We start from the raw sequence: 26,899 nt of genomic DNA on the forward strand, positions 1-26,899 counted from the left end.
GCCCAGACCTACCTGGAGAAAGCATCATCCAGTCCATCCTCTGTATCCTGATAACAAAAAAATAAATAAATATAAAGGAAGAAAGAAAAAATACATAAAAGCAAACAAAAGCTTGTGCAAGTCCAATGTACAAAGACGCCGCCTTGACTTCTATTTTATAAGCCACTTTGAGTATATTCATGTTCTTGGAACTGTGAGCAATCTGCAGTTTAATTCAAGAGTCGTAAAATGCATGAGAAAACATCCACACCAAAACAAGGTTCCAGATTGTGCTTTCTCTCAGGCTTCAATTTTAAAAGTGTAAAATGAGAACCAGCAGAGTAGTATGGTGGGCATTTGCTCCACCATGTGGTGACACATTGAAATGTCAAAAGGAAAGCTTGATAAAATCCAATACACGGTGGAAGTGTTGAAAATATTGAGATTTCAATTTTCTTCACTTTCAGTAAGATCAGAGAAGACACAAATTAACTTGTACATTTTATCTGCCACATGCTCCTGCTAAGTGTAGTAACTGGTAAAGAGGACCTCACAGAAATCTGAGTGATGAAATTATCAGTTTTGCAAATATATTGAACTATATTATATTGTATTTGAAGAATCAAATCTGTTGTGTCATGCCGATCAAGCTGTATCTGATCTTAAATTTAAAAAAAACAACATCCTGGGATAAACTAAGGTTGTTGCTGGAAGAGGTGTTAGTTGGTCCAGCAGGGGGTCTGTGTCGATCCTAATGCTCCAGTAAAGTGACGGGGACAATATACTGTAAAAAGGCACCGTCCTTCGGATGAGACATAAAACTAAGGTCCTGACTCTCTGTGGTCATTAAAAAAATCTCAGGGCGTTTCTAGAAAAGAGTAGGGGTGTCACCCCAGCGTCCTGGCCAAATTTCCCATCGGCCCTTATCAATCATGACCTCCTAATAATCCCCATCTATGAATTGGCTTCATTACTCTGCTCTCCTCCCCACTGATAGCTGGTGTGTGGTGAGCGTTCTGGCGCACTATGGCTGCCGTCGCATCATCCAGGTGGATGCTGCACATTGGTGGTGGTGGAGGAGAGTCCCCATAACCTGTAAAGTGCTTTGAGTGGAGTGTCCAGAAAAGCGCTATGTAAGTGTAAGTAATTATTATTATTATTACCAGTATAACTATAAACTGTGGGAGGAAACTAGAGCTCCCAGAAGAAGCCCACCCAAACAGAGGGCGAACATACACACTTCATGCAGATACCACGCCAGAAACTAAACCAGGATTCCAATAAAATGTATTCTTATCTGTCCAACTCAAGCTACACAGGTTTAGGCTACTGTAAGTAATCAAACTTTAAAGCACACATACTTACAGTCATATGCTTAATAGTATGCTTACAGCCAATCACTCATACACAGGTAGTATCAAACCTTTGTTAGCTCCGTTGTATTTTTCATTTAATTTAAAGTTGTGGATTTTAAACTGAGGAAACCAGGAAACACAGTGCTCAATAGCATTATTTTCCACATGATATAGTACACTACACTAGATCTGAGTTAAGTTAAGTGTAGGCTGATGGCCTGAACTACAGAGAGCGCATGCAGACCTGCAGTCTTGTTCCTTAAACATCTTTTAGACCCATTCGTTCTCTTTGACACACTGCAAGCTCCACAGTGCTTTACAAATAAAGGAGCATGGAGTGACATCATTGAAATATTACTAGTCACTGTTTCACACTCTTCTACACTTACCAGTAAAACGTTTGCTGTCTCTTGGGAAATTCTGGTTGCACTTGACTAGTGGTATGACCAGTTTGAACTGATGACACTGGGTCATTGGTTCAAAGGCTGAGGCCTGTGCTCAGAACAAACACCAGTCATGGTAAATACACCTGGGAGCTTCTTTAAGATCACTTACCCATGAGTCTTGTTTTATAGGTGGTCTTCGGACCGGGCTGTTGTGCTGTGACTTGGAGTGAAAAGATGAGGAGAAAAAAGGCTTCTTTAACTTTTCTTCTTTGCTTAGGCCTTTGTTTGTTTCTAAGTCTGAAAGTGATGTAAAACAAAATTAGATCGCTTTCTGGTGAAAAGCTGAGAATGCTAGAGGCACAAGTAACCTTGCTTTACCTGAGACACAGTGGCTTTTCGGTTCGCGTTTGGAGTCCATTTCTGAACAGGAGCAGCATGGGTGGACTTTCTTGCTTTTGTCTGTAAATAAAAGAATAAAATAAAAGAACTTTCTGGTGTTTTCTTACAAGTGTTTCATTTTTCATAATCCTACATAGAAATGAGAAAAAAATAAATAATGCAGGTCGTGTCTTAAATTATACTCTAAAACACATACAACTCTAAAATTACGTTCAAGACCAAAATACAATTAACAATTAATTCACTAGATGGCAGCAGTGTCTTAACAAAAGCAGTACATTTGTAACCTAAAGGGAAGTGAGGCCAATTAAAAGGTAGAAAGACAACGAAGATATGCAGAGAATAATACCTTATGTTGTGTCATCAAAATGCTCCAGAACTTTTTTATATTAACATCTTCAGTACAAATTTCCATTGACTTTGCATTATAGGTAGATTTGGATGTAAAAGGATTAAACATCTTATACATCTCATCAACTCTACCATAAGACTGAAGAAAGATTTCAAAAGAGTTAAGTTGGTATCTGTACACTTAAAAATTGTTTTAAGATGTCAGTTACACTAATTCTTAACTTCAAACAGTCAGATCAATAAAATGATTGTTCCACCTTCTTGTGCAATTTCCCAGAGGTCCAGGGCAACTTTGAAGGCCTGAGCAACAGTCAGAGTAACTGCTTGGGCCTAAAAAAATTCCCCCCACAAAAAAGAAAGAAAGGTTAGAAAAGAATCTTATTAGAGAAAGAAGAGAGACTGTTCATCAGAAATGTGATACTCGTAAAATGCCTTTTCTAGCATTTTATGATTCCATTAGATTACCAAATCTAATTTATTTTCAGAAAACTGAGGATTTCTATAAGCTGATGTGCATGCATGTACAGTATGTGGTTCAAGAAAATATTCATGAAAATGAAAAATGATTTTAATTTTAATTAATCTAAACTGACCCAAAGAGAATGCACTGTAATTTCAGGACTGTCAGAAAGTTGCTACAATCAACTACCTCTTTACAGAAACAGAATATTTGGAAAGACAAAACAATATAATGGTTCCCATTCATCAGCTGCACTTGGGAACTTCTGAACTAATTTACCACACACCTAGAATTACGCATCACGCCAAGAGATACAGAACTATTGAACAAAGCAAACTGCAGCTCACAACTACATGTTAATTCCAATAGGCAGAGGTTTTACAGAAGAGACTGTAATTTATTTTTTTACAATTATTTTTCTTAAAATTTCAAGGAGAAAATATGAAGGTTCAAGATATAGATAAGTGAAATAAAAAGTCTTTTCATTGCTTAACTTAATGCCTACTACTTCAAACTTAAACTGTTGAAATGCTGAATTTGTTACAGCCTTAAAGTCTTTGCAGAAAAAAATATTCTTGTCAGTAGTGTTGTTGAATATACTTACAATTTTCTTTTTGGGACAGAGAAAGGCATGACATTCCAGTGTCTCATTAAACTGGCTCTGGGCAACATAGGCAAACACCTTGTCCTGAGCTTTGTCTGCAGTGCAATAGGAAATTCTGAAAAAAGACAGATGCAAGGCCATAGTCCTTTGTCCAATTTTTACAATTCAGTAGCTATTATTATGTGACACTAGGATTGTCTTACTAGAAGAATAAAAGAAGAGAGCTGAACAGTGCACAATAATGTTCACTATAAATATGTATTAATACAAAGGCAGAAAACACTGAAAAAAGAAATCTACAGCTGGATTCAGAGGAACTTCTGAAGGGACAGAAGATGGCAGGAAAGTGGGTTTTCACAAACACATTAAATCCTTATTCTGTAGACTTGGAGATTTGTTCGGCAGGAAAACACTCTTTTAAAGTAAACTAAAGTAAGTTTAATGAAGATGAAGTGCACTTCTCTTGTGTATAGAGGCGTGTTACCAATTTTCAACCCCAGTTTTTCCTGCACACTCTACAGAAAAGTACAGTAGTACAGCTTGCACCATATACTGTGTTCCTGACCCATACAACATGATAATACAGTACAGCTGTCAACAATTCAAGGTCTTTCTCAGTAGTTTTTAAACACGATGTAAGATCTGCAACATTGGCATACTGTATGTGTCTGGAATAAAAGTTACTAAATATTTTCATTATTGACATTAATGTTACTGTCAATGCTGGTTTGATATTTACACAGAAGAAACATTTTTTACAACAGAAAGCTTGTGAAAAATATTGAGAATCGATTCAAGTTATGAATGATTTCATTTGATGTTGTTCTTCCGGTTAATAATCTACTTGAAAACATGAAAGTACAAAGTTTAGAAGTTTATTCAACGGTATTAGAAATTATTTTCGAAAATGTACTGTATATGCAATAGGGAAAAGAAATCACATTAATGGAGCAGCAAACAAATAATACAATCTCATCTGATATATAAACATACTAAAAACTCTTTGTCATTTTTCAGAGTTCAATATGCATTCTCCTTTATGTAGGAATGAGACTGACTTCTAAAATTAAGACCTTGAAATGCTGTCTTTTTGCATTAACAAGGTCTTCACTGCAGTCAAAAAGGGGTGGAGTGGTGGCTCTGTGGCTAAGGATCTGCGCCTGTGGCTGGAAGGTTGCTGGTTCAAATCCCATGGCTGACAGAGGAATCCTACTCTGTTGGGGCCTTGAGTAAGGCTCTTAACCCCAGCTGCTCTGGGGGTGCTGTACAATGGCCCTAAGCTTCTCTCCCTGTCTGTGTGTCACATGGAGAGCAAGCTGGGATATGTGAAAAAGATGAATTCCTAATGCAAGAAATTGTATATGGACAATAAAGTGATCTTATCGTAAAGAGCCCTTAGAAAATTAACCCTTCAAGGTATTTCTACTTCTAGATATGTATTCCACTTGTCCTACCCTTAGACTTTTGTTTGTATTCCCACGGCCATCAAACAAATCTTCCCCCTAAAAATATCATGCCACAGACCACCTAATCTACACACCCTTCTTGTCCACAGATCTCTTACTGTCCAAAACAGCTCTCCACACCAGACACTTTTGGTCACTATATCTCCGACAAATACATATCCAGCAACACAAATATAGTTAATATCAGCAGGCATATCACCCTGTGACTCAAAATTGGCAGCCCACTAAAGCTAAGCAGGTGTGAGCCTGGTTAGTACCTGGATGGGAGACCTCCTGGGAAAAACTAAGGTTGCTGTTGGAAGAGGTGTTAATGGGGCCAGTAGGTGACGCTCACCCTGCAGCCTGTGTGTGTCCTAATGCCCCAGTATAGTGACGAGGACACTGTTCTTCGGATGAGACATAAAAGTCCTGGCTCTCAGTGGCTCTCAAAATGAGAAGGGGTGTTACCCAGGCTTCCTGGCCAAACTTCCCATTGGCCCTTACCAATCATGGCCTCCTAATAATCCCCATCTATGAATTGGCTTCATTACGCTGCTCTCCTCCCCACTGTTAGCTGATGTGTGGTGAGCGTTCTGGCGCATTATGGCTGCCGTCGCATCATCCAGGTGGATGCTGCACATTGGTGGCGGTGGAGGGGAGTCCCCATTACCTGTAAAGTATTTTGAGTGGAGTGTCCAGAAAAGCTCTCTATAAATGTAAGGAATTATTATTAAATATCAAAATCAGTCAGGAGCATCACTTTCAGCCTTACAAAAATGTATTGTCATTTACTGTACATTGGCGTAACAGGATAAATAAATGTCTAATTGTTTCAGAGAATATGTCAAAACAGTGAAGATCAATGATCTCTCCAAGACAGTATTTCCCCAGTTTGTTCCTCCTAGTCAGAATTACTCTGACCTACTTATCCTTCAACTGGTTTGCAGCTACAACAAGCTCTGAACGATCAACTATTTTTTTCTAAATCTCTTCATTAACTTTTCTCAGGTTTTTGCCTTCTGCACCTCCCATTTGCCTACTAGATTTTCTTCTGTTCAGACCCCATTTCTCACGTCTCCCTGCTCTTCACATTTTCATGCTGTCTTTAATATCTGTTTCACTCTTATTCCTGCTTCCTCCCTCCATCGTTACCCTACACACTTGAAGAAGGCACCACACCAGAACTGTGATTTTTTTGTTCTTTTTCAGCCTGGACTTTACCTATTTGTTCGTTTCCTACTTGTACATTTACACAGCACCCCAGAGCTCTAATATCTTCAATATAGGGGGTCCTCACTTAACATCGCCCCACTTCGATTTTATTATTTTTTATGCTATTTGACTGTGACAAAGTCAAGAGTGTAGAAAATGGCAAATATTTAGTAAAATCATTGCACAATGGCTTTGTACTATCTAAAAATAATTATAAATATATATCCATCCAGCTTCTAAACCACTTTATCACTTTAAGAGCCACAGGGAAGCCAAGCCTATCTCAGCAAGCAATGGGTGCAGGCTGTGATACTCCATGGACAGGACACCAGTCCATCAAAGATTATAGAAATATATGTCTGTGTTATTTTATAACTGTATGTGTTTGATTCCCCTACTTAATGTCTTCTGAACACAAAGTGCCCAAAGTATTTCAGAGAAATGTTGAGAAGTGCATACATACTATGTTACTAGATAAGTAGAAATCAAAGTAATTTAACTCTGTCCAGTATTAGATTACTTATTTATCATTTGTACAGATTTTATGTAACTTTATATCATATTAAACTGAACAAAAATGTTGAATTCAAAAATATTTTAAAGTATCTCGCACTAGTCTTTCAAATTCTATGTGTTTCTAAAACATACTGTATCAATCAAGGTTACATTACATTTTTGTGCTCAACTTAATGGGCCATTACAGCAATCATGACTGTTCTGTGTATACAAAGAAAACATGGACGTACAGTACACTTTATAGTCCCCTTTAAGGATGTTAAAGGGGACCTCTTCTATACAGCATATATATAAAAATGCTGACAACTTTCATTACCTATGAGGTTTGTCTGCTAATCAGAAAAGGCCATTTGGCCCATCTAGCTTGTTTGGTTGCTTGTAACTAATTGATTTGAGGATATTATATCGACATTTCTTTAAATAAGTGATACTGTAGGGTTGGGTTTGATAATATAGCTGTGTAGCGTGTTACAGGCTGTGAGGCGTGTTGTGTAAAGAACTGCCTCATGTTCTAAATTTTAAAAGGATGATCCCTTAGTTGGAATTTAAGTACTCTGGTTTGTGTCTCACTTTTAAAAAGTGCGTAGTGTTCACTTGGTCGTTGCCCTTCAGGATTTGAAGAATCGGGTCCTCTCAAAGTCTTCTGTATGTTCAAGACTGAAAATATTCCTTTCTTAAGTGCTGTATGTCAGATTTGGATATTTCTTTTAGCCTGGGAATGTGCCTGGTTGATCTGCTATGGACTGATTTCAGAGTGGTATTCTTTTACAGCTCCAATATGATATCACATTTTACATTAATGTTTTAAGGAATTCACATATCAAAATTGTTCATTAAATTCTGCTAGCAAAATATGAAACTAATAAATTAATCTGAGTTTCATAAATTATCAATTAGCCTGATGGAAGATAAAAGAATTAAAATATGTCTTTTAGTACCTGAGGGAAGAATGAATCAAAGACTCTACTTCAAAAGGCTTTCCAACATAATTAGTACTTCTAGATAAATAACAGAAACCATTGCTCTCAGCTACAGATCCACAACTCATGAGATTCTGACCTAAATTCCAATGCTCAAACAAACATTTTTTGTGTTTTTTTTTTCATTTTTCCTTAACAGTATAGAATGTTAAAATGCAAACTTTTTATTAAGAATGTTTGGTTATTGGAGAAAAACAACAAATGGCGTTTGGAGTTTAGAGAAATGGAGTTTGCTACAGCTACCGTAAGAGGTTTAAAACAAATTAGTTTCTAAAATGATCCAATGATTGAATATATATATATACAGTATCATTAGCTAAATCTGAATAAATTCAGATTCAGCCTGAAGAAGGCTCCACGGCCAAAAGTTGTGTTTTCTTTCTTCTTTTTTCAGCATGGAATAAACCTATTACTTGTTCCTGACGCAGCTACCCACCTTAATCTGCACATTAAGATTACACTAACTCATTCCAACCTTTAAAAATATTTATTACTCTCTCTCCAAACTCACTAATGGTAGTCTCATTATGTATCGAAGTTAAATGAATGAATAAATGTAATGTTTTCATAAGCATTTTTATCCAATCATGATATTCAGTCATGACTCGAGTTCCATTCTTCATCTTTTACTTGCCTCTTAACAGGAAACGTTTTTCAGTTTTGTACAGTAAGGTAACCTATGCTTAGGATATCCGTGCTTCAGTGACTATATACTTCAGATAATGCCATTTCTAAAACATACTTTACTCTCTGCCCAGTTAAATAAGTGATTCAATATTCAGCAAGGCTTACATTGTACTTCCTAAGCACTACTGTTGTGAAACAGCATGTAGAAAGAGTGGAATGTTTTGGCTGGGAGAGAGCACCCCATTTCTAAACTGTAAGGTGTTTACATCTAAAGTCTGCAATTCTTAATCAGTAGCTTATCGCTATGTGCAGGGCCCTGGCTGGAAAGCATTCCATGTCAGAGGAATTTCAGAGCAAGAATGGGAAATGAGCAGTAGAAAAATGAGAGGGAATTGATCTGGAAATCTAAATCAAAATACAGAGAGATGTTTTTTCACATATCTAAGAATAAAGTCACATGCTACTGTACTGTATTTGCTTGCATGGAGTAAATATACATTTATACACCCCCTGACCAAAATATTAGGAACAAACCAAAATGCAGTTGAGAATTGTTCTGGTCTAGGAAGATTATTTAATATACAAAAACACTACAATAGTCCACATGTTCGAGAGTTATTTCAAAGGCATTGCAAAGCTTTTGGTAGTATTCCTTTATGGAATAGAGTCTTGAGTCTTTCAGACTCATACCTACTACAATGGGAGTGTTTGCTTGGATAATCTATCAGCTGTGTTAAATACAGACTGTTAGCCCTTCATTTGCTCGTCTATGGACAGCATGTTTGCTCCATTGTACTTTTTGGACAATCAGTCTGTATAAACCTATGCACATTTTGCACATATTTTATTGTTTTTACAGTGACTATGATCATCACATTTTGCACACACTTACGTATTTTTTTTATTTATTTATTTTTTTTATTTTGTTTTATAACTATTCTGATGTCTGTTTTTGCTTGTCTTGGGCTGGACTGCTGTAACACATCAATTTCCCTACGGGATTAATAAAGTCATATCTATCTATCTACAGTCATTCTGGTATTCTTCATCGGTGTTATAATAGATACAGTCTGACTTATATCAGCACTATCAGCTATGTTGTGAGCAGTCCCTCAGATGCAAGGGACCCCAGGCTTTGAGTATAATGATCAAAGATCTGCCAAACCTTAGCTTACAGTAGCTGCATTTGATGTAGTTCTCTGTGGCTCAGAATAAAATCCTCAGATGTTTAAAAAACATACAAAGAACATAGATGCTTGAGAGATGTTGTTGAAGACTGTGGATATACAGTAAGAAGTGTTCAATTACATTAAAAGAACTATTAAAAGAAAATTAAATCCTTCCACAGTTCTACCAAATTCTGGTAGCCTTATGTACCCTCAGGGTTTTCTGTGCAGTAGGGTTTTCTGGAAGGGAAGTCTTGTTCTCCTGGGATTAGAGATCAGGAAATGAAAAGGACTATCCCTTCAGCACGTTTATTGAGGACAATGAAGGATATCAGTGTGATAGCAGACACCTTCTGCTCAATGAGAGAAAGCTAGAGGGTCAGTTTTTAACCAAAGGCATGTATAAATACCCCATCCCTCAGAGTCAAAACGCATTTCAGCTCCACTTGCAGTCTGCTGAGGAGTTGCCATCCAAAGAGAAAACAGGGAAAGTAAAAAAAATCTATATCTTTCTTAAGTAAGCTCATGCTTATAACGTTAAGCCACTGTCCCTGTGAATGAAAGAGACACAACATACACTATTAGATCAGAATCTTGTAGCCAGTACCAGTTCTACTGTAAACACACTCCCAAAGACTATCAAATTAGTTTAAACCACCCCAGAAATGAACAATTTGACCCTGCATGTCTTTCGGAGATGGGAAGAATACACTGCACCCAGCAAAACCCACAGGAATATGGAAATAACAAGCACACTAGACATTGACCAAAAGCTGTGATCAAACATAGGGCCCAGGCAGCAGTTATGTAGCAGCTTGATTGTTTAAGATTGTGTTCAAATTTCTATCTTCCAAAAAGAAATAAGAGTTATAATATTAAATTTATCCTTCAAATATTATCCCAGGCAACATTCATTGCATTTGAATATATTTTTTCATGACAGCGGAGAGATTTTGAAAGAGTCACAAATATTATGCTTTATCTGCAGGAACAAAGCAGATTAATAATTAAAAAATAATGCACAGAGAATTAATTTGGTTAAAAAATATATTCCTATACTCTCAATCACTTAGATGGCTCATATTTGATAATTACCCATAGATCTTGATGACTGTTAAGCAATAATGTGAGATGTAGGACAACTTTGTTATCGTTTAGTGAACAGAGCAATTGTCTAAAGACAATAATAATAATAATAATAATAATAATAATAATTCCTTTCCCTTAGATAACACTTAGACTCCCTTTCGCTACCACAATGTGTAACCATCCCTGGATGATGTGATGGCAGCCCAAGTGCACAAGTATGATCAACACGCATCAGCAATTGGTGGAGAGGAGTGATGGGGATTATCAGGAGACCATGGTGGAAATTTGGCAAGGCCACCAGGGTTAACACCTCTTTTTTTCGAAAAATGTAATGGGATTTTTAATGACCCCAGGGAGTCAGGATCTTGGTGTTATGTTTCATCCAAAGGACAGTGCCACTTTTTATAGTATAGTGCCCCCATTACTACTGGGGCATTGGGATCCTCAAAGACTGCAGGGTGTTATCTACTGGTCCCAATAAGACCTCTTCCTGCAGCAACCTTAGCTTTCCCAGGAGGTGTCCCATCCAGGTACTGGCCAGGCTCACACCTGCTTAGCTTCAGTAGGTTGCAGGCTGATGTAGCTGCTGGCATATCAGAATTAAAAAACAAATAATGTAGATAAAACAAGTTTTTTAGTGTGTCACCAACCTGTATATGGAGACATTTTCAATTAGTTCATTGGTGTCCGTATCTGTCAGGATGATTCCTTTCGGAGAAACTGTCAAGGTTACTTTCCGAAACTTTTTTGCACTGGCTCTAGCCTGACACAAGGAACAAGAAAAAAAGAGACTATTATAAGTGCAAAACCAAATGACTGATTATGGTACAGTATTATTTTATTGGACAGTACACAGTATTATTAAAATTCAATATTTTGAAGAGGTTCATAACTGTCAATACCTTGATGATTCACAGATAAAGAAAATGAAGAGATACACAAATGTGTTTTTTTTTCTTTTAACCAAATAAGAGAGATTATTTCTATTATGCTCATATGCTGGTAATAGGAATATTTTTTGTAGCAGGTATCTGTCTATTCTTTTAGACACTGGGGTAAAAATGCAGATTTATATAACGAGGTCTTTCACAGTTCTGTATAAAAACTCAATAAACATTTGCCTGAGCATGTTAATATAAAGGAAACAGTGTCTCAGATAACATCACAAATTTACAATTGCTATTTGCACAACAGCCAAAGCCAAGATGCTGCAAAATCTATCATGGTTTTAATAGATCACAGTCATACTTGGAGACAGAGATGGATGGTCATTTGTTGAAAAGATCTATGCAAATGCATAACCTACTCTCTTATTTAACTACTGTATATTCAAGTTCACTTTCTTTACAAACTAATATTCATACATGACAGTGAGAACATACTGTATTTTCATGGTACATTACCCACACTGAAGTTTTGTTAAAAGACTAGGTGGTATTATACTATAATCACAGTAGCACCAATGCATGAAACCCATGTCCTTCAGAAATTCGTGTAGTGTGTTTACTAAATGCAGCCCTTGATATCATTTGCAAAAGAAGCCTACTTAGATAAAAAACTATTGGGATATCAAAGCTTTTTTTAAAAAAACAGCTTTGCACCTGCAAATCTTCCCCCACCCCTTTTTACCACTTTCTACAGAAGCACCATTGAGAGTACCTTGACCAGCTGTATCACTGTTTGGTTTGGGGATTGCAACTCTTCAGACTGCAAGACCCTGCAATGAATTGTGGAAACAGCTAAAAAGTTCATTGGACCCTCCCTCCCTTCCATTTTTGTCACCTATCACAAACGCTGCTCACAGAGAGCCTCCAGTACAGTAGATGACCCCTCCCACCCCTCCCATAAACTCTTTGCTCTCCTATCATTTAGGAAAAGGTGTCGCAGTGTACGGGCCAGCTCCACCAGACTCTGTAACAGCTTCTTCCCGCAGGCTGTCAGGCTCCTCAACACCCTGGAATCTATTTGCACCCACTCCAATTCCAGAAACAGGGTTTAAATCCTCCCAGTGTGTTGTGTATATTGTATTATGCCTTGTAATTTGCACTATCTGCACTTTGAACTATGTGTATCCTTTCTGCAATGTCTATGTCAGTGTCCTGTCTGTCCTGCCTGTATTTGCACCTTGGACTAGTAGGAACGATATTTCGTTCTACTGTATACTTGCATATGGCTGGGATTGATTTCATCAAGATTTTTTTTTCAATTCCAGTTTAACCAGCCTGTGAGGTAGTAAGAGGTGGCTTTAAGAGAAAGTCAGCTATTAAGGATAAAAACCAGGATAAAATGGTTTTATGCTGGGCTGAATCCTGTAATTGGCAGATGGCAGAGGGTTTGAGACTCCATATAAGGGAAAAGAGCAGATAGGAATGGCTGTGTGTGGAATTGGCCACTTCCCTGGGCCAAACGAGACGTCTTTAAGAACAGTCAGAAAGAAAAGGATTTCAGTCTGTGTCTAGGCTCCAGTATGGAAGGAAGAGGGGGTCAAAGGATGTTCTCAGTAGCAATGGGTTGACTCACAGGCTTAGGGGTCTCAGCAAGCAAGGAATGACTGAGAAAATAGTTTCAGCTATACTAGGGGGCATCACAAGTGCTAGGCAGGTGGGCTGCATGGTAGTTTGTTTACCAGGCTTAACAGGGTTGGACAGCTTCCATGAACAACTGGAAGAGTAGGGCAATGCCTTGAAAGGTAGCAGAGCATTTTGTCTTCTTAGCTGACAATGAAGGGTGTCTAGGTACTATGAGTAGAGTCCTCACAGGCTATGACAACAGCAGACAGGTATGCAGTCTCAGAGAGAGTAAGAGATGTGAAAGAGGAAAAAGGACCTGCTGCTGTGTCATGAGCACTTGCGTGCTTGGTTGTGCAGTGTCCTGGCCAAACAGGATCAGTTGGTATTGCCACATAATGAAGAATGTTTATGCTTGTGAATTTGTTTGAGAAGAATATACACTTTTGACAAGAGTAAAGAGTTTAAAGAACAGAACTGATTAAAATGATTAGTGAAGGAAATTAAGAAGCGTGATTTGGTGACACCAAGTGAGTGGTACAATCTGAATACTGCAGTCCCTGATTGTATTATCTTTATTTGTCTATGTGAAACTCTGAGTAGAGGGAAACAAAAACAAAAAACATTGTTTTGAAAAAAAATTTAACTTCCCCAAGAGGGGACCAATGACAAAACTGTCCATGAGAATGAATAGAGTCAGATTACTTAAAACATGAAAATTTAAGGTTACACTCTTCTAGGTTATAGTGTTGAGGTATTGTCACAAAGCTTTTCTGCAAATATTAACTAAAAATTCAGCCCTGGTCACATTATGAACTCCTTTCTGTTCAGAATGAGGGGGCAAAACTAGTTTGTTTTATAATAGTAGTTTACATTTGTAGCGGCGATGCTTGTTAATAAGACAGAATTAAGCGTTGGTATGCTGTCCTAAAGGAGGCCCCATCTCACCCTCCATCTCTGTGGTGCAGCCACAGAGAAAGTATTCATGCAGGCTGATTTAAGATGTTTTCTTTTGATAAGGAACAAGCTCCCAGACGGGGATGCACTTAGCTAAGCCTGGCTATCATGATCAATGGTCATCCATTGGCGCCTATCAGTCTAGGGAGTGCCGAATGGACATCTGGACTGCATTCCTAAGTGTCAAGAGTAAGTGACTTATATCTCATCTTGACCAACCAATCAGGGACTGGCAGGGCGTGGTAATACCACGTGGGTCTCCAATGCCCGCCAAACTCTCAACCAATCAGCACACATCTGGGTCTTGGTCAAAAAGGGAGCGCAAGCTCAGATCGGGGCTCTCCTTGGCCATTTTCGCGCATCCTCAGAGACAATCACGTGACAACTGCTGTTGTCTGCAAAAGGACTTGGACTTTGTTCTAAGCGCGAGGCTGAGGATCCCGTACGTACTCAGAATTCTACCAACGTGAATGCTCCGCTTGATCAACGGCAGCCTACAGTTGGACCCTCGTCGACAACCTGAATAGCTTATTCAGAAGCAGCGCTGGACCGGGAACGAACCAGCTTCTTCCCAGGCAAAAGAGTGACTTGTGAGGACTCGCGGTCACACTCTGTGCATAGAGACTTTCTACTAGCCAGCCGGACTGCTGGTAGATCCCCTCGGAGCAACGACTGCCCTACGCGCCGCAGTCAGATTCCTCCACCCGTCCTACTCCGAGCTGCACCTTGACTGGTTGGCCGGTAGCCAGAGGACGCCGACACAACGCCCATTGGACAGCCGCTGCAACAGAGGCTGCAACAGAGCCTGTCAGCTGGTTTGGTGTTCGTGCCGGGAGATTCCAAATCCAAACACAGTGGATAAGTAAACCCCATGTTCTACATTGCGTCTCGAGAATTCAATTGTACCTGAACACAAGTTGTTATCAATTTAATTCATTAGTAATGTATTTACTTCCGAGTTTAGAGTAACATTGGGTAATAACACTGATTAGCGATTTGGTAACCTAACGATATATATTGACATATATTCTCTGTTGTGTATCTCTTTGTGTTTGAATCTCTTCGAGATTATATACCTTGTATATTGATAACCCTCACAGTAAGGTCTGCCGCTCGTATCCAGGCAGACTAGTATATCTTTGGTGCACAATTTATATTAATAAATGTATCTTGTGTATTGAACCCGTGTGTGTGCGTTGTTAGTTGTTCTGACGATTGATTTTCTAAAAGCTGTAACGAACAACCTCGTGATTACTGTTACAATTAATAATTGTCTCAGTAAACCCATCAAACCACTACACATTAATAAAGACGAAAAATGAGGTACAGGGTAAGTGTTCTGAGGACTCTATTTAAAAAAAAAATTACACTGCTGTAAATACTGTAGCACCCTCGCCTGGCGTTGCGGCCAAAGAGCGCCCGGCTGGGGTACACAGCGAGGGGCAGGATGGGAGTAGTGGTGGCCAGGGCGGGGACTAGGAGAGCCACTGGCCAGTGCAGCTGACCAATTGTGGAACCGGTGTACACAGTCACGAGATCGCCCGGACTCCTATACTGTAAATAATTTCCCTGGTTTTGCACCCCTTTTATACATGTACCCCATTTCCACCCTATACCTGTGTAACTGTACCCGACTAGACCCCAGTGTGTTGTACCGTTTGCCTCTCTCTCTTTCTGTTGTGGTTGCTGTGCCTGATGCATGTCCGATTAATAAAGCGCCGTGTTCTCAGTTAAAAAGAGCCTGACTTCGTGTGTCTATCCTTGCTGAACCCGTCGCAGTACAATACATTTTGCTATTTCACATCTTGAGGTAATGTTTTTTATAGTTTTAAAAACAACTTAATATGAATTATAAAATTCAAGCAGAAATGTCTATTCAGTGTACATACTGTATATTTCTGTATCACTATAGAAACTACAATATCTGTCACTAAGAGTATCTTTATCAGCACATACTGGTATGGTATTAAATTACATCGTACATTATACCAGATAGAGCCATACAAAGCACAGAACACATAAAACAGAAAAAGGGACATTGTCACAAACTCAAGATGTTGATTATCTTTGTTGAACCATTTTCATTTACTTTTCTTCCTTTTTGTAATTTAATTTTCTTGTTTTTATCTACACCTGTACATTATTTGACCACATACAATGTTTATAAAGCTTTGCATGGAGATTTGCAGAAGTATATCACTATATTATAAATACATTTCTTCATGTTTTAGTGATGAACAGCTGTAAAAACTACACACAGCTACATACAACAATACAACATACAACAAAGACAAATTTAAATTTAAAATGTTAGAATCCAGTTCAAAAGCACTCACTCTCTCAGAAAGGATCCTACAGATGTTTTTGACACGCTTCTTGCATTAAGAGTTTATTTTTCTTATTGCATTTGGTCACAAATGATTTATGCTGATGTACATAAAGAACATTTCATAATGCAGATCAAATTAAAGAAACTATGTACTACATTGGGGAAAAAACTTTTTTTATCAGAAAGGAAAATGTCTTTAGAAAGAGAATGCAACTGGGAGTGAAATTCTAACATTGTTTTAATTTTACAATGAATTTGTCATGGACAAGTGGAATCAAGCACAGAGTTTCAGGCTGGAACCTTAGCCCTGGAAACAGCGCAGAGTATTATGGCTAGTGCAGAGGAAATCACTTCCACGTACTACTGTCTGATTATTGGACAAAGCAAGAGACCTTGCTATTTTGTTGTTTCTGTAAAGATAGTGGTGTCACAAAAAAGTAGTGGTTTACTATTTTTAGTTAATTCTATGCTCAGGATGCCACAGAGCTGTGGTCGTAAAATAAATCCTCTGTTTTGAATTCTTCTACTTAGATGTAATTTGTGGCAATAAAAATCACACTGCTACCAGATGGAAAGAACTTCTATAAATACTTCACCAAAAGAAAACAAATTCAGCTTCTAAGTTCTAGTTTTTTAAGTATAAAGATTAGAATATTACCTTTTTTAAAATAAAATTAACTATCCATTCAATTTGATTACATTAAAGTTTTTAAAGTTGTATCTACAGAATTGACAGTACAGGAAAATGGTGGATGATATGTATGCTATGTGTTCATTCCACATTCCGATCATACGGATGCGCAAGTCGCGATTGCATGTATTGCAATAGTACACGAACCACACAGACGTGTAAAGAATTAAAATGCATAAATGCTACATTGTAATATGGCTTTGTTATATTTTTTATTTATCATAGGCACTGATCCTTTCACTGCTTCACAAATTATTTCCTTGTCCTTGACGATTGTGGATACTGTCGAATGAGAAAGGCCAAAGTCTCGTACGATTGTTGATACTGATTTTCCATTTTCATGCTCCGCTATTATGTTCACTTTCATTTCTAAAACGCCAGGACACGAAAATAATATGTAAGTGGTCGTAAGTCGCATATGTTGTTAGGTGGGGACTACCTGTAGCTTGCTTAGTAGTTGTGTTTAACTCACCAGAATGAGGAAATGACAGTGCAGGTCAGAGATCAGCACTGTCACATTTCCTAAAAAGAATCCCCAAAACTCTGATTTAGATTTTGAACACTGAGCTGAACAAACACTGTCATTGAACAAGAGCAAGCAAGTTCAATGGCAGTCTCGCAGGCACCAAGTAGAATGCATGTGTAGCGTGGAATGAATGAGAAACTTGTACAATATGACATAGGCTTCAAGCTTGTGTGAGCAAGTAGTAAGTTCCCAGCACTGCTGAGCGCATAACACGTCTGTCTGCTAAGAAACTGGAACCCCAAGTGATTGAAAAAATGTGCACAGCTCCATGTTCAGCAAGAGAGCTTTTATGCTTGGGGAAACAAAAATGTGAGATCAGAATTTTGCCTCCACCTCACTCTCTGTTCAAGAACACCACAGAGTAAAATGTTAGCAAGGCCCCTCTAAAATGCCAATTAGTTGTGACATATAGTATGTATGCAATAGACTATATTACCAGACTATGGTAATATAGTCTATTGCATATAATAGACTATACAATAGACAATAGTACCATGATAACTACAGTATATAACACAACTCTAATGTATTATGAAACCCATCAACTTAATGAAATTGCAACCCTACGGCTGTTTTTTTAATTTGGTACTAGAGACACTTTGTCTTCTCAAGGAAACCTAACTCCACCAGAGATACAGGAAACACTCACCATGGAAACTATCCTTCTGATAGCTGCTGAAGCCATCTCCTCCCCCTTGGGCTGTTCCACAAGGGTCATTCCCAGGTATTTCACACTGAACGCCATGCCTTCCAGAAGAGTCTCTTTCGTATCTGTCCAGTTCTCGGGAAGTTCTGAAAGACAGTATTTATCAACACTTTAAGTGTCATACAGAGGATTCAGTAAAAACACATAGTTCATTATAGTGTTTGTTGTAATGGTACATCACATATATTTTAGATTGTGCCGAAACCTTGCTCTCATCCATACTGAGAAAAATAAAAGAACATATTAGCATCATGAACAGAGAGTGCTACTTTTATAATAACAGGTTTATGCCGTTTGTGACAGCATTCGTGTGAAGAAGCCAGGACAGGTAGGGACACTGTGGACCTGGGTTTTTGCACAAGACCTCAAACACTGGAGACCTTTGCTCAGACACACAGAGAGACAGTCACACAAACAGCAGAGATCTGAGCCAGTGCCAAAACCAGAAGCATGGGGTACGAGGCAAGAAGACATCCTGGATCCTGGGTGCACATACAGAGACAGCTAGAGACACTGATCAGTGTGATATAAGAAATCTATTTAAATGATACAGTACAGCTTGATGTCATTAGAACTGAGAAACCGTTGCACCCAGAGAGAGCCCACTGAGGCCTGGGGAGGACATGCAAACTTCACTCTGCTGTGAGGCAGCAGTACTAAGTGAAATGACACCATTCCATTCCTTAAATTCATTAAAAACTATTAAGTATTATTGAATTTACTTTTAGCAAGACTGAGTGTCACAGTAATATGTGTAACAAAGTGAAAACACCTCATTCTTCTGTCAAATTAGTAAAACCTATAGCCATGATTTCATGATTTTATAATCATGATTTCAACTATGACGTATACAGTAACCGATTAAATCAAGTTGTCAAATACCATATAAAGAATGATTACTTTTTTGGTGCATAGCTATCTTATAAAGACTGAACTCAACGCACTTAGCTGGGTCTAGGTGTGTACAAGGTTCTTGTATAATTTGACAAGCCCACTAGAGGAATTAAGATATTTTCAAAAAAGAAAGTCTGAAGAGATCTAAAAGTGATCCCAACTTGATTTTTGCTTTGACATATTGTTTGTATGCTATCTTGAATAATTATAACCAAAGGGGGGACAGAGATCACACTCAATAATTGTACTGCGCCAGAGTCCTCTGTTCTGCCATCTGCTACACAGAATACCACCAGCTGTTATGTAGTATACAGCAATATATGGTACATTTTACATAGAATTTGAACAAATAACAATGATTTTACCTTGCTTACACCCTTCCCTGCATCTAGCAGCAACCAAATCTTATGAGAGCTTACATTCATGTAAGACTGAGCTTGCAGTATTTAATAATAAATATAATTTATCAGCAGTCATATGAGCAATAGTTTCTTCCATTTTGTTTCAGTGCTGTCAAGAGTAGAACTCTGTAATAAACTGTGTGGGTGGGGGAGAGGTGTGGAAAAAGAGACATACATGGAACACAATGGCATTTAAACAATAACTTGAAAATCCAAATGATGTATTCAACGTTCACTACATACTTCAACAATATTTTACATTTTAACCTAAGCATGTCATTTTAAGTGGCCAAAATGAAGAGTTATGCTTTCAGTCTTTCTGAGCTTATGCAGATGAAAACCTTTTTGTATGAATTTACATCCAAGATTTTATGGGTTATCTGACATTTACAGTACTTGACAGTTGACGTTGACCAACCCAGGCACTTATTTGCCAAAATAGATTTCAGTCCGACCTTTCATGTCATTCTGAGAAAAGCATTACCCTAGAAAACCCCCCCAAATAATTACATATTAAATAATTTCCTGTTCAAGTAATTGAATTTTAGACAAAAATAGAACAGAAATTATACCTCATAGGTTGCATTATACAAGTAAACCAACTATCTGAGTAGTATTTTACAGCTAAAAAACCTACAGCTCAGAGGTCCCTATCAATGTTGTGTGGTGATCCATAATGCCTTAATAGAAAAGAGAATGAGAATCATTTTGAAGCACATTTAAGTTGATTAAAATAATATAAATATGATTAGATGCCTTTTCTAATCTATTCATACTGCATAGAAGAAAGAGCAGCAACATATCTTTGTTAAATCAAAACTAAGTCTTCTCTGAGTAAAAACAGAAGAAACGCAACACATGGACTATCTGTTACACGCAGCTACTTAACGGTCTTGAGGGACCTATCAGATCTTCAGCAGCCCTGTAGTCATGAATTATTGAGCACAACAGTGTAAGTGCTTCAGGCCACCCACAGCAGATTCAACGCAAGAGCTTGGAACTGTCATGACAAAGTGCAGGCTATAAAGCATGCTTATTAAATGCATTTTAATGTAATAAAAAAAACATTGTATGAAACGGAAATGTTGTTTTCTTAAAAAATGTAAACATTAATGGAAAACTTGTTCAGCAAACACTCTTTCTATACTTTCTGTACTCTTTCTATAAATGTACCTCTGGAATGGCCTGAGGGCTATCACTAACTACAAAGGACAAATGGGTGTTTAACAACAGCTGATGTTTCACTGCCTGACCAACTAAACAACTCCTATGCCAGGTTTGACATTCACAACATGGACCCTTCACGCAAAACGCCCAGTGAGCCTGGGGAATTTGTGTTGCAGCTGTCTGAACAATAGGTACGGAGAGCTTTCGGAAAGGTGAAGCCACGCAAGGCTGCCGGCCCTGATGGCATCCCCTCCTGTGTTTTAAAGGCATGCAGAGCACACCTGGCCCCCGTCTTCACTGTAATATTTGACATGTCACTATCCCTGTATACTGTCCCACTTTTCTTCAAGAGGACTACTATCGTGCCACTACCTAAAGCAACCAAGGTGTCATGTCATGTGGCACACCTCAGTAGCCATGAAGTGCATGGAGAAACTGGTGATGGGACACATCAACAGTATTGTCCCGGACTCCTTGGACCCCCTGCTGTTTGCTTATAGGAATAATAGGTCAGTGGACGATGCTGTCTCACCGGCCCTTCACACCACTCTTGAGCACCTGGACAAGAGGAACACCTATGCCAGGATGTTATTTATCGACTTCAGCTTAGCCTTCAACACAATTGTGCCAGGCAGGCTGGTGGTCAAACTCAGGGGTTTGGGCCTCAGCAACTCCATCTTAACTGGGTTCTGGACTTCCTGACAGGCAGACCCCAAGTGGTGAGGATTGGAAATAAAACCTCATCCCCTCTGATCCTCAACACAGGGGCCCCCCAGGGCTGCTGCCTGAACCCACGGCTGTATTCTCTATTTACATATGACTGTGTTGCTAGATTTAACAGCAACCGCATCATCAAGTTTGCCGATGACACCACAGTAATCGGTCTTATCAGCAACAATGATTAATCCACTTACAGGTGCGAGGTAGCAGAGCTGGTGGAGTGGTGCCACAACAACAACCTCACACTTAACATTGGCAAAACAAAAGAGATTACAGTGGACTTCAGGAGGCACGGTGGGCATCACACACCCATAATCATTCACAGGGCTCCAGTCGAAACTGTCAGCACCTTCATGTTCCTCGGCCTCCAGATCACTGAGAGGCTGAGCTGGTCAGAGAATACTGCTGCCATCCTCATTAAAGCCCACCAGCGCCTTCACTTCCTGAGACAGTTAAGGAAGTGGGGATTGACCAAGACAACACTCACCAATTTAACCGTAATACGATAGAGAGTGTGGTATTACGGTGTGGTATAGTAGACCCACAGTACAGGACAGAAAAGCCATACAGAGACTTGTGAGGTCCGCGCAGAAAATACCGGGGACCGAGCTACCCTCCATCGTCCGGATATATCTCGACCGCTGCCACAACCGGGCTTGAGCTATACTTCGGGACCCGATTCACCCTGGCCACGATCTGTTTTCACCCCTGAAGGAGGTTCTGGTAGGAGGTATCGCAGTATCAGAACCCTGACGAATAGATTCAAAAACAGTTTCTTCCCCCAAGCAGTCCACATCTTAAACAGCTCAAATAAGTACCTGCACATATTAGCACCTGCACTTTAAGGTACTGCACTGTTTGCACAATGTCCTGTCTTGGCTGTATTATAACATCTATTGTCTAAATTTATTGTCCATGTCTGTTTGTCATTTGTGCCTATTTTGTTTTCTCTACTGTTACTGGGTACAGCTGAACTAGTAAGCATTCCAATACACTTGTTGTACATGTATATGGCAAATAAAGAAATCTTGAATCTTGAATCTTTGAAAACAATTTTGAACTAGAAAGTAGGCTTCGATTTGATTCCAAAGGCCATACATTATATGTTAGAAGGGATCTCTTATAATCTCATTTCTTGATTATAAAAATAGTATTTGTTTATAAGGATGCCACTTTTATCGTTCATTACAGTTTTGTGTCACAGTACATTCTACTTAACCTTGCTCCTAATTGTAGAAGCAAACAGAGGCACCTTATAGATTTATATATTGATGTAGGCAGAACACCAGATAAATAATATGAAATCATAAAATGTCAGAAAATGAATACATTTCAGCACCAACATCTGCCTTTCAGGAATCCGTATATTCAGTTAGGCCCTTAGCAAATGTATTAAATCTTTAGTAAATCTTTAGCTTTGTACTAAAGTGAGGGATTGTAAATTGAATATGGAGGATGTGGCGATGAACTTTGATTATGTGGATCTTAGCAAGACAGGGCGTGGATAAAGTGCATTTTTTCCTAAAATAAGCTAATCTTGTCCTGAAGCACTGAAATACAGATTTGTAACCAATACATACTCAGGAAGTTACAACTCCAATATCAAAATATCGGGGTTGCTGTTAACATAAGAACATAAGAAAGGTTACAAATGAGTCGGGGCCCATCTAGCCTGCTTGGGTAGAAAGTTATTCATCCAAGGCTCTCATCCAACTCTTACTTGACAGAAGCCAGAGTAGCCAAATAATCCAAGATTTATTGAAAAAAAGCCAGGGAGATGGTAGTTCAATGAGAAATATGTTCACTTGTTACCAACATTTTATAGTGTAGAGAAGGCAGTTGTGAATTCACTGGTTAAAATTCTTGCCACTAAAAATACTTTGATGGGATTAGCTATCAATAGGGTTTGCTATAGTTCTTAAGATTTAAAAAGTACTCTAACAAGCACAATAGATTTCTCAAACATTAAATTGATTGTAAACTGTTTAAATACTCAATCTCATAAAATACAAAGAGATCAAAATACACTATTACTCAGTCTGACATTCTCCTGCATTTTTATGTTTAACATCTGTTGCCTTATTAGAAAATGTTCATACACGCTTTTTTGATTTTCCAGTGTTATTCAGAGTAGGAACACTAACAACTGACAAAATGTTGTCTTTTGTTTTTTCCTCACTTCACAGGAAAATGCACACTGGCAAATACACACTCACATCAGGTTGTACAGTATGTTATTCAATGGATACTCAAACTTATCTGCAGTTCTCAATGGGTGAAGGAGAAACAAAGGATTTTTTTTCTAGAATCTTTTTTCAGAGCGCGGCTAGAATCTAGGACGCTAAACTAGATATAAAGTGGGACACGGTCATACTAAAATGAGGTGTAAAATAATTATTTTCCCAACTTTGCCCCGCAGCAAAAAATAGTGCATGCACTCCCACTAGGACCACATGAAAAATGGAAACTGCCAGACATCTCCACCCTCCACGTCCCTTCACAAATGACATCAGAAAGTAGAACAGTTAGAATCTATTCAGTTTGTCATGATTATTTTACCAATTAAAAATCTTTTTTTTTGGGGGGAGGAAATAATACAAAGGAGTAACACAATATAGAAAAACAATCCAATAATCTTCCACTGACCCCTTCCCCAAAACCCTTTCCATGTGGAACCGCACCCTCCCTCAACTTTTTTGGACTACTGCAAGGCTCATTTTTTGTCTTCTTCACCTTCTCTTTATGTGAGGCCTTGTTCATTTAGCAAGATCCAAAACCTATGAGCCTTGATGTTCACAATCCTTCCTTGACCATGGTACAAGATAAGATAAGATAAGATTTATTGTCCCCTAAGGGAAATCTTTTGTGGACACATGGTACTTCTGTGCATTTAAATATAATGTACACACCCCCCCCCCCCAAAACAAAACACTGCACATCACTCTATTGCACATGTATAGTGGTGTGAAAGTAAGTATACCCCATGAAAAGGTTTGTCTTTTTTTACATTTTTTGGACAAAAGGATATTTGATTGTCATTTCAACAATACTGATAGATAAGGGTGATCTAATTTGCAAAAAATAACATTGAAAAATCACATTTTGCACTTATTTGTACTATTTAAATCAACAGAAAATGCAATTTCCTTGTGTGGAAAAAGTTAGTACACCCCTACCTTTATCATTGCATCAAAGGCCTAAAATTAGAGTCAGGTGCACCAAAACAGGTGCAAATGATTAGGGAGTAACTTGGAGGGCACTGCCTTATATACACATCACAAAGCTGTGGTCCGGTTTAGTCTTAGCAATTGAGGTGTGCGGCTACATCATGCCAAGATCAAAAGAGTTCTCTGGGGCCCTCAGAAGAAAGATAAGATTGTTGATGCTTATTATAATAATAATAATAATAATAATAATAATAATAATAATAATAATAATAATAATAATAATAATTGCTTACACTTATATAGCGCTTTTCTGGACACTCCACTCAAAGCACTTTATAGGTAATGGGGACTCCCCTCCACCACCACCAATGTGCAGCCCCACCTGGATTAGTCTGGGAAGGGTTTTAAAGCCATTTCCAAGCAATTTGCAGTCAATCGCTCCACTGTCTGAAAGATCATCTACAAATGGAGAAAATTTCAAACCACTGGCAGTCTATCCAGGTCAGCCCAAGAGCTGACAGAAAGATGGTGCAAAAAGTCTCCAAGAACCCCAGGATAACATCAAGGGATTTACAGGCAAGTCTTTCCTCAGTCAATGTCAAAGTGCATGAGTCAACCATCAGAAAGAGAGTGCACAACCTTGCCCTACATGCGAGGTCAGGAAGGAAGAAGCCTCTGCTTTCACAAAGAATATAGATGCACGACTGACGTTTGCCAGACAACACCTAGGTGAAGATCAGGACTACTGGAACAATGTGCTCTGGAAAGATGAGACAAAGGTAGAGCTGTTTGGCCACAATGCCAGACGTCATGTTTGGCGAAAACCAAAAACCGCCTTTGACCAAAAGAACCTCATACCAACTGTAAAGCATGGTGGTGGAAGCATTATGGTTTGGGGCTGCATAGTGCACACTTAACCAAGTAGTTCATCATCAAGAAGAACGAGAAATCTTTGAATTGTCATAGTCTCCTGGTTTGAATCGTATTGACCATGCATTTCAATTAAAGAGGAAATTAATGTCAGAAAACCCCACATAAGTAATAAAGATATCTGGTGATAAAGATGGGTTCACAGACTTTCATTGCATGTAAGGGAGTCCAAATGATAACTTTACTCTAGTTTAATGTACTTTAAGTTAATTTATCCCAATACTTATTCTGACCTGAAATGACAAAATTCACTTCACTGTTCCAATAACAGTTTTCACTGTAGATCCGAGAGGGAGAATGAGACAAGACCTATTTTCTCAAAAATAATAAAGCAGCAAGTTATATTAAAAAAATAGTTCAGCTACAGCATGCCAAAGAATGTGGCTAACTTAAAATAGGCACTGGGCTAACAAAGAAGCTTTTCTATTGGGAACCCCAATTAGGCCACTAAACCCAAATGTAAATTATGAAATCCTTCAATATGCGAAGCACAATACTGCATAAATGTGGAGTCAAGAAAGATACAGTATACAGTACAATTATACATATAAACTGAAACGTTTTTGATTTTTTGTCATTACTAATTTATTTAGCTGATGCTTTTATCTTAGAAATCATGTACATGTGCTCATTTATAAAGAATTTTACTGAAATAACTCAGGTAAAGTATCTTTTTCACCCGGGAAGTTAACCAACCACCTTCCAATTTCGTGTCCAAAATCCCAACCACTGTGACACACTGCTGCTTGAACTCGAACTCCTTCACCATTCATCTGGGGCAACTGACACAAAACAAAGGTTTGTATTTACCTGATGACAAAGGGAACCAAAATATCACAGGCATCAATCATAGTGTCTTTGTAGTCACTTGTTTTTAATGCAGTTCATGTACAGTTGAGTCCTTTGACATGGCTGTTTTTCTATGAGAAAGTTCTGTATGCCTCTTTTGTCTACATACTGTACTGTATGTGTTTATAACATTCCTGCGGACAGTAAAGGTTTCACTGATCTTTTAAGGTAGTTTAAGTGTCTCAATTTTTGTCTTCCACGATAACATCCTAACCACTTTGAAAACTTTTTAAAACCCTCAATCCTTCTCTTTAGGAAAAAAATCAAACAAAACATTAGCATATATAATTTTTAAATAAGGAAAATTACTAAGGACCTATTTTATAGGTTAGAGAATTAACTGGATTGCATTCTAAGAATTCAAGTACTGTTATAGTAAGATTCAGAATGGCACATCAAAATAATAAAATTGCACTTGAGCATACAATAGACATACAGTATACTGTTAAACATCAAGTCATAGTAACCATGACCATATTTTAAACT

At 38.3% G+C, this 26,899-nt stretch overlaps 1 protein-coding gene across 2 annotated transcripts in view; it reads right to left on the minus strand.

Moving 5' to 3' along the window:
* The window catches only part of LOC148840003 (low density lipoprotein receptor adapter protein 1), a 58,047-nt gene that overhangs the window by 6,081 nt on the left and 25,067 nt on the right, over window positions 1-26,899 (minus strand). For both annotated transcript variants that reach the window (XM_088906994.1, XM_088906985.1), the window contains exons 2-8: window positions 18,229-18,371; window positions 11,220-11,332; window positions 3,535-3,649; window positions 2,728-2,800; window positions 2,099-2,179; window positions 1,890-2,017; window positions 13-47 (exon numbers count right to left, since the gene is read on the minus strand). In XM_088906994.1, the coding sequence (XP_088763120.1) occupies window positions 13-47; window positions 1,890-2,017; window positions 2,099-2,179; window positions 2,728-2,800; window positions 3,535-3,649; window positions 11,220-11,332; window positions 18,229-18,371 (688 nt within the window). The remainder of the gene's footprint in view (window positions 1-12; window positions 48-1,889; window positions 2,018-2,098; window positions 2,180-2,727; window positions 2,801-3,534; window positions 3,650-11,219; window positions 11,333-18,228; window positions 18,372-26,899) is intronic.

The sequence above is a fragment of the Atractosteus spatula genome, chromosome 2 (assembly GCF_055471065.1).
Source record: "Atractosteus spatula isolate fAtrSpa1 chromosome 2, fAtrSpa1.hap1, whole genome shotgun sequence".
In the NCBI taxonomy this organism is placed as follows: domain Eukaryota; kingdom Metazoa; phylum Chordata; class Actinopteri; order Semionotiformes; family Lepisosteidae; genus Atractosteus; species Atractosteus spatula.